The 16,809-nt window shown below is 34.1% G+C and overlaps 4 protein-coding genes across 13 annotated transcripts; 3 read left to right on the forward strand and 1 right to left on the reverse strand.

Moving 5' to 3' along the window:
• Window positions 1-4,486, forward strand: LOC109540923. 7 transcript variants are annotated; one of them, XM_048668536.1, is made up of 11 exons: window positions 1-81; window positions 236-834; window positions 914-1,036; window positions 1,135-1,281; window positions 1,363-1,394; window positions 1,492-1,534; window positions 1,796-1,854; window positions 1,929-2,202; window positions 2,282-2,458; window positions 2,592-3,779; window positions 4,345-4,486. In XM_048668536.1, exons 2-11 carry the CDS (start codon window positions 807-809, stop codon window positions 4,425-4,427), a joined length of 2,154 nt encoding a protein of 717 aa, XP_048524493.1. In that variant the 5' UTR covers window positions 1-81; window positions 236-806; the 3' UTR covers window positions 4,428-4,486. The 7 variants fall into 7 exon arrangements, 6 of the variants coding, with proteins under 6 accessions (XP_048524493.1, XP_019765021.2, XP_048524503.1 ...); XR_002172267.2 differs by adding an exon at window positions 3,919-4,125 and having other exon boundaries at window positions 7-834; XM_019909462.2 differs by having other exon boundaries at window positions 7-528; window positions 659-834.
• Window positions 4,487-4,867: 381 nt separating this feature from the next.
• On the reverse strand, window positions 4,868-8,027 carry LOC109540926 (palmitoyltransferase ZDHHC16). Its single transcript, XM_019909470.2, has 8 exons — window positions 7,638-8,027; window positions 7,417-7,564; window positions 7,070-7,261; window positions 6,895-7,012; window positions 5,757-5,965; window positions 5,597-5,702; window positions 5,289-5,481; window positions 4,868-5,121 (listed from the first exon to the last, which is right to left on the reverse strand). Exons 1-8 carry the CDS (start codon window positions 7,697-7,699, stop codon window positions 4,923-4,925), a joined length of 1,227 nt encoding a protein of 408 aa, XP_019765029.1. The 5' UTR covers window positions 7,700-8,027; the 3' UTR covers window positions 4,868-4,922.
• Window positions 8,028-9,658: 1,631 nt separating this feature from the next.
• On the forward strand, window positions 9,659-11,226 carry LOC109540928. Of its 3 annotated transcripts, none has more exons than XM_019909475.2 (5): window positions 9,659-9,960; window positions 10,072-10,347; window positions 10,400-10,548; window positions 10,612-10,829; window positions 10,913-11,226. In XM_019909475.2, exons 1-5 carry the CDS (start codon window positions 9,957-9,959, stop codon window positions 10,926-10,928), a joined length of 663 nt encoding a protein of 220 aa, XP_019765034.2. In that variant the 5' UTR covers window positions 9,659-9,956; the 3' UTR covers window positions 10,929-11,226. The 3 variants fall into 3 exon arrangements, with proteins under 3 accessions (XP_019765034.2, XP_019765033.2, XP_019765035.1); XM_019909474.2 differs by having other exon boundaries at window positions 9,660-9,960; window positions 10,612-10,857; XM_019909476.2 differs by having other exon boundaries at window positions 9,660-9,960; window positions 10,612-10,732.
• Window positions 11,227-11,809: 583 nt separating this feature from the next.
• LOC109540924 (EH domain-containing protein 3) lies at window positions 11,810-16,808 on the forward strand. 2 transcript variants are annotated; one of them, XM_019909466.2, is made up of 3 exons: window positions 11,810-13,323; window positions 14,880-14,951; window positions 16,270-16,808. In XM_019909466.2, the coding sequence occupies exons 1-3, from the start codon at window positions 11,925-11,927 to the stop codon at window positions 16,467-16,469; spliced, it is 1,671 nt and encodes a 556-aa protein (XP_019765025.1). In that variant the 5' UTR covers window positions 11,810-11,924; the 3' UTR covers window positions 16,470-16,808. The 2 variants fall into 2 exon arrangements, with proteins under 2 accessions (XP_019765025.1, XP_019765026.1); XM_019909467.2 differs by lacking the exon at window positions 14,880-14,951 and having other exon boundaries at window positions 11,812-13,323.
• The last annotated feature ends 1 nt before the right edge of the window (window position 16,809 follows it).

The raw sequence follows: 16,809 nt of genomic DNA on the forward strand, positions 1-16,809 counted from the left end.
GTTGGATGGTTCGAGTTGGATCAAAAATGGTTTTTACTTGGTGTTTCTCCAGTATCTTGTCGATCCTGTCCGTGACTCCATGTATGTACGGGAGGCAAGCCCAACTCTTGTCTCCGAGCGATCTTCACTGTTTTTTGGTCGAATTGCTCTATTGAAATCTTTCTTACTGTATCAATTCCAACCAAAGACCCTTTCCAGGTGTTTTAATTCTCTCTCTAACTCGGCTGGTTTGCAGATTCTTCTGGCTCTTTCGGTGAGAGTTTTGATGACTCCTCTTTTCTGACTGGGATGATGGTTTGAACCATTGTGCAGGTACCTGTCGGAATGTGTCGGTTTTCTGTACACAGTGTGGGCCAGCTTTCCGTTGGTTTTTCTGGTCACCAAGACATCCAAAAAAGGCAATCGCCCATCCTTTTCCACTTCCATAGTGAATTGAATTTTAGGGTTTATTGAGTTGAGGTGCCTCAGGAAGTCTCGTCCGGGGCTACGGGGACTGTAGCCCCGGGCCTCACGATGTCGGGGACCTCGGTAAGATCCATATTGCGGCTCTTTTTTTTAAAGGCCCTCTGCAAGGATCGTAGCCCCGGAACCCCGCCAAAGGGATTGCCGTTTTGGAAAATGTCGCGACAAGATGGTGATATCCGACCATTTTTTTTAGAAACGGGACTAAAATCGATAAGCATATTAATAGCCTAATCTAATCTTTATCATCTTATCACTGTAGTGGATGAATCAACTGATCATAATGAGTTAATATTAGTCTTGTATTGTTCTATGATACTCGTATACCAAACCAAAAGCTTGCTATGTTGGAAATGGAACTTGATAACCCAGGTTAGTGAAGATGTCTACATAAATATTTGTATTGTCCTGGGTATTTACCGTCAACTTTACTCCATCCGCAAAATTATAGCTATAGATCAATCCAATTACTACCACTGTTCAGATTGTGACCTAATAATGCATAGAAATGACCGTAAGAATCATCTGAATGGAAGCAGACACAAATACATGGTTCGTAGGAGAAACTATGAAGGTAATCTCCATATATTTATTCAGAGTTCATAAAAATACTTTCTGCAGTCAATTAATGTTATTATTAATTAATATCTATGATATGTTTTATACTTTCAGAAATTAAGTCCATTAATAAGCTTAAGTGCATCACTTGTAATACCGAGTTATCCAATTTGCATTTTTATACTATTCATCTGGGCAGCAAAACGCACAAGAGAAATTCAAAGAAGCGGGAAAAGCAGCAAAAATGTTTCTCCCAAAATGGTAAGAATTTAATTGCAAAATTCCCATATAATAAAATCAACTGATAATGTTGAAACACTGATTATACTTGCGTGTTTGCAGAGACACTGGTACCCGACTGTGCCAATACTGCAGTAAGTATCTATATTAAAAACTACCCTAAAGACTATTATGTTCCATATTGTAAGCAATAACTTACAAGGAAGGAAAGCTAAATTACAGTATTTTTAGCTGAAACCAATTCGTCCAATGCCGAGAAAAGCACCAGTTCCGGGTATGCTATTGAATCAAGAGATATAAATAATCAGATTTTAAAAAGCCCCTTCATTATAAATGCTTATAGCAAGGTCTCAGTGTTTTTGTCGTTTACCAATATCCGCTGCTAAGAATGCTAAGTACCTATGTGAACACTTGCAGCCAGTACCCATATCATTTAGAAAATATCTTTTTGATTTCTTAGCTTTATTTCAAAAATATTGTTCATTGTATTAAATAATTCCTAATAATATCTATGGTAATAATTCTGTTATTTTAGAGATTACTAGACAGCTGCAAGGAAATTGTGAAGTATGTGATTATAAGAGCGTGCGAGAGGTAACAAATTTTTATTAACATTTGGGACGTTTGGAATTTTAAAATGCACAAATGATACATATATAAATTTTCAGAAATATCGCACTAGAAATACAAAGAATCCCGAAGGTTATAATAAAGCTTATATTTCTACAGTGGCTGCTTATTGGGCAATCAATTTGGCTTTAGATCATACTGTAAAAACTTTTAAGATATGCATTAACGATAAAGAATGGGGAGATTTTGGAGATGCTGTAGTGCAAGTTGAGCTTAAAGAATCCGGCGAACATCCGGGTTTCATAACCACATTTGGCATTCAGTTCAAAGATTTAAACAGTAATATCAAAAGTATTGAGACTTTAGGTGAAGGTAAGTTTAATTTCTGAGAACATGTCTACCGTCGTTTGCAGATACATAATTAGGTAAATATGTGAGATTCTCTTTGTAGGCAGATTTTCTTTAGCCACATTTCTAACCCAAGTAAACACAGTGAAGTCACCTAGAGATTTCACACATAAATTCATTGTTTTTACCACAGCCGATATGTCTCCCAATTTGAACAGACAGATAAAGTTAAACTCTTGTATTTTTCACACTTCAAAGTATGGTTGTAATTATTGTAAAGGTACGAATATTTACATACCCACTTTTATTTAATATATATTTAATTTTACTTACTATGTTATAAATGTATTATCAATCAGTTTTGATTTATTACGATAACAATGAAAGGTGAACAATTAATAGTCTGGTTTTAGCTGGAGCGGAATCAACAGACATGTATATATTTGCAAAAAGTCTGAGCAATCGGAAGAAATTATTTATAAATACGACAGAAGACAACGACGACGTTTTATTTTTTTTTCTCAATGATAAAATTCATCAACTACCTAAGATTTACATCTACAGCCATCAAAATAGACAGCCTTTATTTGGTAGTAAGATAGATGACCTCATAGTCGAATCTCTATCAATCAATCAAAAGTTCAACATATCTAGACAATTTATCAAATTTATTGAAAACTGGAGTGATGGTCGCCTAGGTGGTAATTACAAACTCAATAAAGAAGACGTGTTAATTAAACTTGGCCATTTGTTGCTTTATAAGTTTAAAATTGCCCCAGTTGTCAGAAAAGGAGAAGCACCTCTGGAAGCACACAACTATGCGATATGGCAGCAAGCCACTAATAGTGTAGATGTGACGGTTTTAAAAAAGCATCCGGTAATAGTCTCCAAAGTTTGCGAGCCAATAAATGGAAAGATTGAGTCTCAATTCAATTTGAAAATAGACACCAGTACAAGGACTATTGCAGTAGATCAAATCACAATTGAAAATATAAAAAATCCAGTACTAAAGATGTATTTATTTGAAGAGACTCTACAGGAATCATTGGATCATATACCATTAAATGTAGCGTATGACCTTTTCTGGAAATCTGGATTAGTGCCATTTTTACTGGAGGTAAAAGACTTGCAAGAGCAAGAATTTGTTCTAACTACAATTAGCGTACTAAAATCGCAGGGACTCAGCAGAAAATATTTACTGATGACGCCGGTTCAAGGTATACAGAACTCCGTAAGGCATTACAAATCTCTACATTTTTTTTGCAATGCAAATGATTTAGTCAAAAAGATGCCATTAATTTTCTTTGATTTAACGAAAATTTATGTAATAGATAATTTTGGTCTTACATTGAACGCTATTCGACAGTCTGATCCATTTTTTGCAAAGTGTGTGAGCACTCATGAGTTTTTTGACATGTCGCTGGGAAATTATAGCTTCAAGGCATTTCCTAATACATTGACCAAAGTTGATGGTCATATTACGGAGTTGGTGTTGAATGATGACACTATAAAAAATTTGAGGAACAAAATTGATGCTATGGATGAAATTAAAGTTGTACTCTTACAGCAACCGAATGACAATCAACAACTATGTTTACGAGGTATTCGACCAAATTTATTGTGCTAATTTTACTCGATCATTGTTTCTGTGTATCAATTATCAATACATTATATTTGAGCAAAAATTAAATATTTATTTTTAATATTAATAAGGTGTAAATGTTATCTTCGCCCTTTTAGTGTCTGATGGAATGTGCCTGAACATTACTCCATTGTTTATTTACAAAAAAAATTCTGTCGTTCCCTGGTTTTGTTGATAGATAATACTTAAACTACATAAATTATGTTATAATTACATGTATTATAACGTTTCTGTTAGTTATGAAAGCACGCTGATGGTTTTTAATGAACTTATACCCTGCATGTAAACAAATTGTTCTCTAGGAAGTAAGTACTTAATTAGATAGGTATGTAATTGTAGGCGTTAATAAATGTACGTATGATATTTTGTCAACTTACTTCTAAAACCAATTTAAATACAGTTACGCTGCCGCAATAATAATGTAATGTGTCACCTAATTACACATTTGAAAAACGATATGAATGAAATCTAGAAAACTAGCTATCTTTCCTAACAACAACCTTCATCTCTGTTTTCTGATTTAGCACGAGAAATGTACCTTCTCACCGCTGGCGAGATGGCATCTAGCCCACCGAACCATGCCCTACGATCAATTCAGTCCAATTGACCAAAAAATATAAATAAAATTGACCAATATATATACATAATAAATATACTTACACAATGGTGGTTTGTATTTGTGATGGCACAATTTAGTTATGATGGCCATATTTGAATTAATTTTCATTATCATATAAATTAGATTTGCGAGAGAATTTATACTAACTTAAGATAGGTAACTACTAATATCTTTCAAAACTTTGTCGTTCAATTTGGCATAATGATAATATCAAGTAGAACTTCGTTTCGAAAACTGTTCGTAACGTAAATTTACTATAATGAAAAAAAGTTATATTAATATATAGATTGATTAAAACTGTCTTTATTCTCATATTACTAAGGGTTAACCCCTATTTGTAGGGTATTTGCATTTCAAAACGATTCGATATATCAAATCAAAATAGTACATGTTTGGAAATGAATGCACCGCCATAAAAACTAATGTGATCTCCTAATAATGACAGTATATTATATTCAAATAATTCCATACATTCCTTGATTTTCAAACTAACTGACTGTAGTCACCCATTTGCAACGCATATAGCGGTGTACATTTTTCGAAAGTATAGAATTTTGATTGCTCTTCCTGCTGGCAATCAAATTCTTTGTCATAGATTTCTTCGGTATCGATTGTTGGCCATGAAAGGCCATCCCCGAAAGGATGATATATTGACGGAAGTAAAAGTTGAGTCCAATGTTTGCTGAAACATTATACCTATTTGTATTTAAAATATCGAAAGCTTATAATTCAAATTTTTATTATATATATATTATATTTATTAATGAAAATTAATAATGGTTTTCTGAAGTAAAAGTAACTATAGCAATTCTCGAAATATACGTTTGGAGTTTTTTGTTATACATGTACCTGTTACGATTGAAATTAAAAAATTGTTTCCAGTTATTTCTTGGTCCCAAATCATACGGGTTAACGTATTGCGTTCCTAAACATTTCAGTCTCAAACTTTCAGTTTTGTTTATATGCGTTTCAATACTGGTTTCATTGTGTGTTATCATTTGTCCATGCATTGCTGACAAATAACCCAAAGCAACACACACCCCTAAAATTTCAATGTATCTATACAGTGTGAGGAAGGCGCTACAGTAATAGGTTTACTTGAACGAAATTGGATATGACCTAAATTCATTAGTTTCCGCTAGTTGCTTTCTACATACCAACGTTTAAAAAAGTCATATACATTATACACTTTCTTCTGAATTGAGTCGTAGATTCTACTGCAGCTTCAGTTAAGAATGAGGCATTCAACATTATCGTATCGGTCTAAAAACGATAATAATTTCACATAATTTTATTTCCAATTAAGAACATACTTACAACAGGAATAAAAGCTCCGCTTTTATTAATTTGTACTGAGTGTCCCTCTAGTTCTGGTTCATCGTTATTCGCATTAATACCCAGAAATATTATAGGATAAGCTATTTCCCAACCACATAATATTAGAAAAAATACTCCGAGTACCATGAACACCATATATAGATAGAAATATCGATGGTTTTTATGACCCACACAATTGTTGAGCCAGGCTAATATAACGAGTTAAGAAAAATAGTAGATATAAGTCTACATAACAAATTATAAGATTTAATAATTCCTATACAAGGTGATTCAAAATTGGCGTTATTAAGGGGTAATAGGGGTTCACTTGGAAGGTACGAGACAAATAGTGATTTTTTTTTCGATAATTTTTAGAAGATATTAACAGTTGAAATTCGAATTTTAACGTTGTTATTAACCATTATTTTGAAAGTGTTCCATGTTTAATTGGAAGCATATGGAAATACTTAAGCATTCAAAAAGATAAATTACGACCAGTTGCACAACTGACACTTTCCCAGGGACCATATAAATACCGGCTACATTCCTACCGCGAATGTAAGATACATTATACCAAAGAATTACTGACCACCGGTATAAATTGAGCAAGAGTTAATTAACCGATTACAAGAAGCTACTCGAGAAGAATGCATAATAAGGTGATTACACCGGCACTTGCTTGGAGTTACAGACTCAAATGTATGTTTTGTAATTTGTAAACAAATTAATAATCTGTAGGAAATAAAGATTATTTATATATATATATATTAATAATTCGAGGTTATGAGTTTCGAAGTAGGTTCCGCCATTTAACTATTCCTGTTGAATTTAACGTTTATCCTCGACTATCTTACTGTCACTTTCTCTATTTATCCATGGTTACCGGAGTTTTAAATAATTACGAAGCAACAGGTATTTACGTAATGTTAATTAGGCAGATTACCTTGAAAAACATTGTTGCCGTTTTTCTAATATAGTTTTTTGCAAATTTCTCAGTTTTAATAACAATTAATTTTTTTCACTGTTTTTTCTGTACTCCTAAAACACAGCCAGACAACACCTCCAGAGAAATGACACCAATTTTGAATCACCCTGTATAATGCTGATTAGAAATATTATCTAACTGAACGAAGGATACGGCAATGATGGTCCATTTTTAAAATGCATCTATTGCATACTGAACAATGATGTGTTCGAGGCGGTTTAGGCGCTATACATTTTTTACAAATACTGACTGCTTCTGCAATCAGTTCACCCTACAAAGTGTATTCTATTATTTCAATTATAACTATAAATCTTCTATAGTGGTTCACCTCAGGTGGATATCCGGGTAATACTGTACAAGCCATGTAATAGTTGAAAATAATATTTAAGAGAATCCAATGTCCAACAATTACTAAACATACACAAATATACGGACTCTTATTCCACCAGTGTGGAATACCAATCCAATAAGCTATTAAGACTGTAGAAGCGGTAAGACCAATAACACCTGCTACAAGTAACTAAAAAGAAGTAGCTATTAAATTACTCGTTAAATGTAGAACTCCGGATTGGCAGGATTGAGTATTGCCTGAAATGTATATGCACTAAACAATCTATAGATTATATAGTATAGTAATTAAAGGTAATAATGACACACAGCGACCGTTATACTTACAACACCTATAGTGTTTGTAAAATTATCAACCAACCAAAACATTGGACCCATGCAAACGTCAGCCATATAGCTAGCATCTAGGAAGTGGTTGTATGTTAATGTAAGATAAGTTAAGCGGCATTTGGTTACTAGACTTTGAACAGCAAAGCTAAAAAGGATTTTTAGAATTTTCACGTTTCCAAATCAAACGATAAGTAGTCATGATACAATATATTGCTTACCAAATCAATTTTATTGTGCGAAAGGGCCACGAATACCAAGCAATCATGGATAATGCTGCCATGCTGAAAAATATAAAAAAATATTACGAATTGAAATCATTTTGCATTTGTTTCTAGCGGCCCATAACCCGCACGAAGGACAAAAATTATTCTGTCAGCACTTCAATCCATAGATAAAGACGGGCTCATAGAACAAGGCTTATACGGAACTGACCCGACTCACGGATCCGGATCTTTGAAAAGACCCGTCGGATCCGGATCTTGAAATTTTCCAAATACGGGTTTCGGATCTTAACGGATCTTTTATATGTCTAAAAATAAAGCAGCGTGGAACTGTAGGACAACTTAGTTAACATATTATTTCAAAACTTAAGTAAATTAATATTGGCAACCCCGGTTGTCGAATCAGTCGAGGCCGAGTGGATCCGAGTTGATCCGAGCCGAGATTCGGACCCGAAACCCGAACTATTGTTCTGTGTCTCTGTCTGTCTCTGGACTCGTCTCTATAAGCCTTGTTCTATGACTCGTCTTTATCTATGGTTCTGGGTTCTGTCGGGTTTCGGATCTGCATCTGTCATCTCGGATCCGGATCACAAAATATCCCCCCTGGGCTAGGGGTATGTTCTGTGATCCGGATCTCGGCTCAACGGGTCCAGAACCATGTAGAACCTTAACCGCCGTATGCACCGCCAAGCTACTAAATCAACGCGATCAACTAAACGCGTTTAAAAGTTAATCCGGTTTAAGAATCCAGCTGGTATGCACCGTTGAAATTCAGCGGCGGATTAGTTAAACCTTGTAAGGATATAGCAACCGAGTTCTCGCGTTATCAACTTTTGCGCGGTGTTCCAATGAATGTGCCTCAATTCGTGTTAAATATCGCTGTTAAAGGAAAAAAATATAACCGCCATCCATTGCGGCTAGTTGCCAAAATTGATATGAGATAACGATTTTCTTCTTTTCTTTCCAGTAAAGACATTTTAACGGTGAAAACTGTTATTAACTGTTGAGAAAATCGACCAATAGGGTATCACAAAATTACTGGCGATTTTACTATATAAAAGCGATGTCCAGAATCTTGCAATTAAAGCAGTGTTATTAAATTGCAATTAAAGTAGATACTGGGATATTCTAGAAGGTGTCCAATTTCGTATTGCAATCTAAAAACGACTGGTTTTGTTCAACGGACGTGTCTATAAAAACATTTCGTCAAAGGCATCCAAATAATTTGTCCGGAGCAATTGTCTCCTTGGAAAACCATAATCACTTCTGTCAAGCGTCCCATGACGCACACCATTTTTTAATTTGTAAAATCACTAGTTAATAAGGCTTTTGTATCATCTTACTTTTCCCAAAACTATGCTGGAAATTTTCAATGTTCGGCCGATTGATTCAGGAAAGGATGCGGAATAAATACCAACAGGGCTCTTGAAAGATTTCCTGGAATATTAAAATACTTTTATGTATACCTATGAGAAAATTATGGTTAAAATATTAGATACAAATATTTATCAATTGCTCATTCGCACAAAGGATAAAACAGTAGAAAGGGTAATAAAGTTTAGAAAAAGCACAATTGCACTAGTGATGCAATTAGTTCAAGATATAGAGCTGCGTTAGTTGCCTCTTTTCATGCAATTCGTGACGGTTTAGGCCTATATATTGTGTATTGCGGGGGATAAGAAAAGCAATGGTTCTGGTTACCGTGTAGAAAGGTGTAAATGAAGAGGCTTGCGGTGCTATAAAATGTAGTTTTTGTAACATTTGCTTACATTCATGTATGTACCTGTAGTTGTGTTGATTATTTAATAAAGAATACAATTTGTAAACATATTCAATTTGTTGGCCTGCAGGAGATTTCACATAGTGTCCCGGATCTAATTTATATTCTATAGTTAAAAAATTGAATTCTGGAGAGTTTTCTTAACAAGCTTATAAACAATTAGTTTACACCACAGATCGTAGAATATCTCTGTAACTAATCCATAGAATAAGGCTTATCTAATGATACTGCTGAAGTAATCTCTATAACCTCTGTGATCTGTGGTGAACATAACCTCTTTGGTGCGCCTGTGCAAGAGAAAGAGACCCTCAAATCTCTGCCTCAAATCCCATAAATATTAATGGTTGTCAGTGTATGTGTCAATTGGTGTAAATATTTTCTATAGCGAGAGTTAAGTTCTGCTATAGCGGCTATAGCCTATAGCCAACATTAGCTATGAACATTAGTACTCGTCTTTATCTATAACTATCTAAATCTTGTTCTGTGATCTATGATTGGTATACTTGGCCCTGTTTTAATAACTTTTATTATTGACAATGGGTGAGAGTAAATATTATCTTAATCTGTTGTTAAACTTATGACTGTTGAACATCATTATTGTCTATATTTTTTAATAATATTTACTCCGTTGCTTAAGAATTGCTGTTTTAGATGTTAGCGAGGCTCTTAAGCAATTGGAAGATGTTTTAGACTCGACTGTTAGAGATGCCTACTTTACTTATTTGACACAATGGTTCAGGTTTCACCCCGGAATGACCAAGGATGTATTTGACGAAAAAATAAGAAACCTGTTTCGCAATAAAGAACAGCTGATTCACCACAACAATTTCCTGTTAGCCCTTTTGAACAAAGCTTACTCAAGCTACCGAGCGAAGCCTCCCAGGCAAGTTAATAATAAAGGTCAATTCGAGCTGGCGGATTATGCAGGTGATGCCACTAAATAAATAAATTTGCCACTTGAACAGCGAATGAGTTATAGATTATGTTTCGCCAAGTAAAAGAGGAGCTTCAGAGTTGTTTGCACCAAACAGCCCTTTCATGTCCTGTCGAATTAACATAGCAGCCTGGCGATGTGGTTTAACTGGTGCAGATAGCAGAATTACACAGCTGATGGTGTTTGCTTGCCAGGTGCTGGCTTACCGTACATAAAGAAATGTAAATCCGTTTCAATTATTTGATGGATATTTGTAGAGCTTTTTAAAGAATTTGACCACCGCTATTGTTACCAAGGCTAGGGGATACAAGGTGAGAGATGGGAAGCTGCAGTATAGTTTTAACATGCCATTGCAAGATCCGTATACAAGTATATCAGGTAGGTTAAATGGTGAAGAGAAGACGTTTAACAACTATCAACACGTAAAGTGGCTCCATGGAAACAGGCCTACGCTGGAGGAAACTGAGATTGAAAGGTTATCAATTAATGGAATCAGTACCTTAGTGAGCATACGAGATTTAACCTTGCACTTAATTTACTTTATTTAAATTGTTTTAGGAGAAGACAAGTTTGATAGTAAATTCAAAACTGGTTTATGAAACGGTGAGAGAGAATCCAAAAATTTTAGGTCAACACGGAGTGCATAGCGTTCAGTCCGTAAAGCTCAGTTTTCTTGATGACTCAGAATCTTCTTCCGATGACGATTCAGATTATTAGAATTTAGGAAAGTGCATAGGTACTTTAGAACTACTCTTGTGATTAAAACAAGCAACTAAACAATGTATGCCACTAGGCGATAGAGATTGGTGGAAAAATAATCAAATTCAGTTATAATTGCTGTATTGAAAATAGTAAAAGTTAATTTGTATCAAGTCATTGTCTTTGCTTTCGATGGAACCATGAATCGAATAGTGAGTAGTCTGTCCATAGAGCGAGACTTATGTCTGTGCTTGTCCCTAGCTGTGCGGAATTTATAGTTTGATTGAACAAAAATGAGGGTGACTTATCTCGGCTGCATACTAACATGTATTCTATGTTCCATATGGAAAATACCATAATTTCATACATAAATTAAATAAAAATAAATATTATTTTATTTACTCTATTCTATGGTCTGAAAAAAGCCCAGAGTCACAACCTATGTGATATGTGCCTGCAGCTTACCTATCCATTTCTTACCAATACCAATGTAATCATTCTGTATATAACAGTGATGCCAATATGAAGGAATATTAGGTGAATTTGGAAAAATATTTTATTTTCAGTCAATTATAATCTAAGAAAAATGCGCGTTTAAAGAAGGAACTCGGCTTTCAGTAATAATAAGAGGTAGAGATAAGGTTTTTCAAAAATCCTTTGAATGTTACCTACAGAGTTGGAACTCAAAAGTCCTAAAATGTAGGTACTTTCAGCTTACAAGAAAACTGTCAACACTGCTAAACTGTCGTCACAACATGACAGTTGTCCAGAGATCAGTTGTCATTGAGTTACTTACAATATAGGTACGCCCGTTTGTTAATTTTTCTCTCTAATTAGGACTTGAGAAGCAAAGTGAAGTGATTTTAGAAAAATGTTCAGCTGGTTAACAAGGGACAACAATAAACAAGAGGTTTACAACAATGTCATTGAGGGCTTGAAAGACATTTACAAAAACAAATTACTACCTCTCGAGGAACACTACAATTTTCATGAATTTCACAGCCCAAAATTGGAAGATTCAGATTTCGATGCCAAGCCTATGATTTTACTCGTCGGTCAGTACTCAACAGGTAAAACAACTTTCATTAAATATTTACTTGAGCGAGAGTTTCCTGGAATACGTATTGGGCCTGAACCTACAACTGATAGATTCATTGCTGTTATGTATGATGAAAAAGAAGGTATAATACCTGGAAACGCCTTAGTAGTTGATCCTAAAAGACAATTCAGACCTCTATCGAAATTTGGAAATTCGTTTTTGAATCGCCTGCAGTGTTCTCTAGTTAAGTCTCCAGTGCTTCAAAATATATCGATAGTTGATACCCCTGGGATACTTTCTGGCGAAAAACAACGTGTTGACAGAGGATATGATTTTACTGGAGTTCTGGAATGGTTTGCTGAAAGAGTGGATCGAATAATTTTACTATTTGATGCTCATAAGCTTGATATTTCTGATGAATTTAGACGTTCTATTGAGGCTCTTAGAGGTCATGATGATAAGATCCGGATTGTATTAAATAAAGCTGACATGATAGACCACCAGCAACTAATGAGAGTTTACGGAGCACTTATGTGGTCTTTAGGAAAAGTGTTGCAAACGCCTGAAGTTGCTAGAGTTTACATTGGTTCATTCTGGGATCAGCCTTTAAGATATGATGGAAATCGGCGATTGTTTGAAGATGAAGAACAAGATTTATTTAAAGACCTGCAATCACTACCAAGAAATGCAGCGTTAAGAAAGCTGAATGACTTAATTAAAAGGGCAAGATTGGCCAAAGTACATGCTTTTATTATTGCAGAACTTAGAAAGGAAATGCCTTCAGTGTTTGGAAAGGATTCTAAGAAAAAGGACCTAATCAAGAATTTGAGTCAAATATATGACAAATTGCAGAGGGAGCACCAAATTTCTCAAGGAGATTTTCCTGAAATAAAAAAAATGCAAGAAGTTTTGGTCAACCTGGACTTTACAAAATTCAATCCGCTAAAAGTTAAATTACTAGAAATAGTAGATAGAATGCTGGCCGATGACATATCAAAATTGATGGCAATTATACCCCTGGAAGACACTTCAACCAACAGTCCAAATGGAAATATTTCTGGTGGAGCTTTTAATAACGTGGAAGATACCGCATCTCCATTTGGTTATAAAAGGGGAGAAGGAATTGATGCAGGCGCTGGTGAACATGATTGGATTGTAAATAGGGAAAAACCCAGATACGATGAAGTTTTCAATCAGTTGAACCCCGTTGGTGGAAAAGTCACTGGAATGGGTAAGCATTCAATTATTGCCCAAAGCACAAATGACGCATTTCTTGCGCATTGCATACAGCTATTTTGTGTTGTTTTATTTGAATCTTAGAAGCTATCAACACTTTATTCACTTGCTTTGAATGTGATCTCAAGTAGGCCACAATGGGCTTTCGATCATTTTTTTTATTTTCACATTGCTTTAAAAAAAACTGTCAATTACGTAGCACATAATTGCAAACAATATCTGCCGAAGAACCTATATTCTGCGCTGATTCTTATCAGCTATTGGAATAACATAAAATCTTGAGTACATCGTCTACATCAATTAAGATCACAGATAAATAATCAAATATTATACTTGTGTCATATGATGTCACTATTTTCTGGAATTTGGCGCGTAACTAAGTAAATACTTACTTGATAACATTTGGTTAATCCCGTTTTAAGTCATTATATAATGTATTAGATGCCTATCATGGGTTTTCAAGTTTTTTCAATTAGGTATAATTATTGATAGGTATTGCTTATTAAAATTCGAAACAACTATATGAAGTTGAAATTTGTTTGGTACAACTAGCAAGATTTTATTTTTATTCACTATTCCCTACCTATTCTGTACAAGGAACAGCCTAATTGCTTACAGATTCACTTATAAAGTTCGATAATTTCAATCCATATATACTCTAGATACAAAGCCATAATAATCATTATCATAATGATGGATCGTCGTCTCCAGATCTGATTGACGATAAATAATATCGGAAAATACATTTTGAAATGATTGACAAAACCGCAGTCGCTTTGATTCAAATTAAATCAATTTTTCGGTAAATGGTCCGTCACAGTAACGAACTGCATCAGCAATTTCGATATTAATCGATTCTTGTCATTGCTCTATTACACAATGTGCATTCGAAATTAACAACTTCAGCTTTATTGTTAAGTTAAACGCATCAACAATTTTGTTTTCATTGAATCGGTCAAATCCAGTTGCTTGGTTACATACCTGTCACCTTGTGGTTCCTATGATACCTATATCTAGCAGCAGGTACGCAATATTTTTAGGTAAAGTATGCTATTCTAAACTTAAATGTGTTCATAAGTTTTTTACAGTTGCAAAATTCGCAAGCGTTAATTGAAAATTAACCAGAATATTTCTACATCTGTAGACGAGTAACATTTCATAAATAGAGCTGTCGGCATTATGTTATTTAGTAGGATTTAGATCTTATCAAGTTTGCTTTATAGGTACTTAATACTTTTATCATACGTGTATTTTACAACTTCGTTGATTCGTTTCAACGATGACATCATTTATGATGTATTCGTCATTATATTTTATAAACACGTACTGATTATTTAACTTTTACTATTAATTACGTTTCAATTATATAAAATTAAAACACAATTTCATGTACCCCATTTTGTTAGTGGTTACATTAATGTCCTTTCAATAGCTGCGACATATTTTATTTGCCATATGCTTTGAGTGAACCACGAAAAGGATTTAAACTCGACTAGTTTGGACTCTGATGCATTATTACCTGAAAAAATAATCTGCTTCCTTGTTTTTTAGCCGTTTTGAATGCTCCCCCAACTCTGATAGGGATTTGGAAGAAAAAAAAGAAATACTGGTCTCTAAAACGATGTAAGCTACGAAATTATTCTTCATGTTGAGTTTCTAGTGCTTACTGTTTTATAAGGCCAATTTTTGTGCATACGAATTGTAGCCATTGTTCGGAACGGAGAAGAATCGCGATTTAAAAACGATCTTTAGAATAGGATAAATCAGCACTCAATAGATGAAAACAATTTGTCAGCTCCTATTTTATTTGGAGATGATTTATACTAATGCGCATTTTCTACAAGTTCAACATTTAAGAAGAAGCTGTTCAAATTCCTAACAACTAAAGTTTTAAACTTCGGTCTTGAGTTTATTGATTGGCGTAATCATGAGCTTTTGACCAAAAATACATTTCCTAAAATTGAATTTCCGTTTTCCGTTCAGAGTTGACGAAATTTACATTTGGCATAATTGTTCACGCTAATGGTTTTCACATAATAATATGTGCGTGTATGTTGCAAAACGTTTTTATGTCATAAAGTAGGCAAATGAAAACATTTTTTAAATGTAACATTAACGATTTCCAACATACGGTCTTAAACACATCAATTGGCTCTTAAGTCTGAGTGTTGCAGATCTTGTTAAAGTATCTTCCCTGTGTTTTTGTCCCGTTAGCTAAATGACTAGTTGCTTTCTTTCACAAATGCAAAACATTACTCTTGGACTCAATAATTCTTCTAAAATTCGTCAACCTAATGACTCAAAATAATGACATCATAATTCGTTTGGAATTGAGGAGACCAGTCATCGGCGTACTTGAAATTCGACGCTAGTACATATTTTAGTAAAGCAAAATTTCTCTACATAACTAGAGATAAATATTAACACAGTTTGAAATTTTTATCATTTTTCGAGGCCAGTCAATTACCCATGAAGCTTATTTTTTAAATGTCCAAGGAAACAGACTAAAGCGGACGAATCTGGTTATGGAATTCTGCTCATGTGCGGTTTAATGTGCGTCTATAAAGCTTGCTTTTAGTAATTATGTTTAAAGTATGCAGTAAATACAGGGACATAACTGTATTGCTATCTTTTGATTATCTATTAAGTGCATTTTTATTTGCTTTTTAACTGCCACTTGAATTTCAAATTTATAAAACATGTTTACCTACAGGACTAATTTAATTTCTTCAATTAATAATAGAAAGTTAATTAATTATCCGTTTATCTGTTCACCCCATTACTTAGTTTTTATAGGTACCGCAAACGTGTATATATTTTGTTCAAATTCAGAAAAGGTATGCTAAATTATATTTACATGTTTGTGTTTTGTCAAATGTGTCTTATATCTTGAAAACAATTTTATATTAAATGATATAGAAAATGTTCGACTTTTTTGCAGCTGCCAAATCAGAAATGGTAAAATCAAAATTGCCTAACACAGTTCTAAGCAAAGTGTGGAAGTTGGCTGACGTGGATCAAGATGGCATGTTGGACAACGATGAATTCGCTTTAGCGATGCATTTGATCAACATCAAAATAGAAGGAAACGAGTTGCCATCTGAGCTACCAGACCATTTAGTACCTCCATCAAAACGTTGATTTCCTGTTCGGTATTTACATTACTAATTGATTTACGTTGTTCATCCGCAAATGGTACAATTACATATGTTGCTTCTCTGTAAACTTTCAAGTCATCCATCTTTGAGTACAAGTATTTATACCAAATAGTCTAGCTTTCATATCTTCGCAAACCTAATCTAATAAATATGTATTTATATCATGTATTTTGGCCAACAAGGTTTTTGTTATTAACATCTTAACGATTTATTTTTTCTGTTTTTGAATATTTTTGCAATAATTTTAAATAATCAATGTGATAAAAGCAGTACTGTGTATATTTGTATAATAGCGATGTAGATAAATAAATTTTTTAACATAC

Source organism: Dendroctonus ponderosae, unplaced genomic scaffold, assembly GCF_020466585.1.
Source record: "Dendroctonus ponderosae isolate FM_Combo_2020 unplaced genomic scaffold, Dpon_F_20191213v2 Dpon_F_20191213_1, whole genome shotgun sequence".
Taxonomy (NCBI): Eukaryota; Metazoa; Arthropoda; class Insecta; order Coleoptera; family Curculionidae; genus Dendroctonus; species Dendroctonus ponderosae.

What these genes read in the sequence shown, in the direction of transcription:
- LOC109540923 (XM_048668536.1), top strand. Translation starts at nt 807, where the DNA reads ATGTTGGAAATGGAACTTGATAACCCAG. An exon ending in AAAATGTTTCTCCCAAAATG is followed by an intron (nt 1,282 to 1,362) that starts GTAAGAATTTAA and finishes GCGTGTTTGCAG; the next exon opens with AGACACTGGTACCCGACTGT. An exon ending in TATTGAGACTTTAGGTGAAG is followed by an intron (nt 2,203 to 2,281) that starts GTAAGTTTAATT and finishes TTCTCTTTGTAG; the next exon opens with GCAGATTTTCTTTAGCCACA.
- LOC109540926 (XM_019909470.2), bottom strand. Translation starts at nt 7,699, where the DNA reads ATGGCAGCATTATCCATGATTGCTTGGTATTCGTGGCCCTTTCGCACA. An exon ending in TTACAAACACTATAGGTGTT is followed by an intron (nt 7,262 to 7,416) that starts GTAAGTATAACG and finishes ACTTCTTTTTAG; the next exon opens with TTACTTGTAGCAGGTGTTAT. An exon ending in GCGGAGCTTTTATTCCTGTT is followed by an intron (nt 5,703 to 5,756) that starts GTAAGTATGTTC and finishes TATCGTTTTTAG; the next exon opens with ACCGATACGATAATGTTGAA.
- LOC109540928 (XM_019909474.2), top strand. An exon ending in CGAGCTGGCGGATTATGCAG is followed by an intron (nt 10,348 to 10,399) that starts GTGATGCCACTA and finishes AATGAGTTATAG; the next exon opens with ATTATGTTTCGCCAAGTAAA. An exon ending in TGATGGTGTTTGCTTGCCAG is followed by an intron (nt 10,549 to 10,611) that starts GTGCTGGCTTAC and finishes GGATATTTGTAG; the next exon opens with AGCTTTTTAAAGAATTTGAC.
- LOC109540924 (XM_019909466.2), top strand. Translation starts at nt 11,925, where the DNA reads ATGTTCAGCTGGTTAACAAGGGACAACAATAAACAAGAGGTTTACAAC. An exon ending in TGGAAAAGTCACTGGAATGG is followed by an intron (nt 13,324 to 14,879) that starts GTAAGCATTCAA and finishes CTTGTTTTTTAG; the next exon opens with CCGTTTTGAATGCTCCCCCA. An exon ending in ATACTGGTCTCTAAAACGAT is followed by an intron (nt 14,952 to 16,269) that starts GTAAGCTACGAA and finishes ACTTTTTTGCAG; the next exon opens with CTGCCAAATCAGAAATGGTA.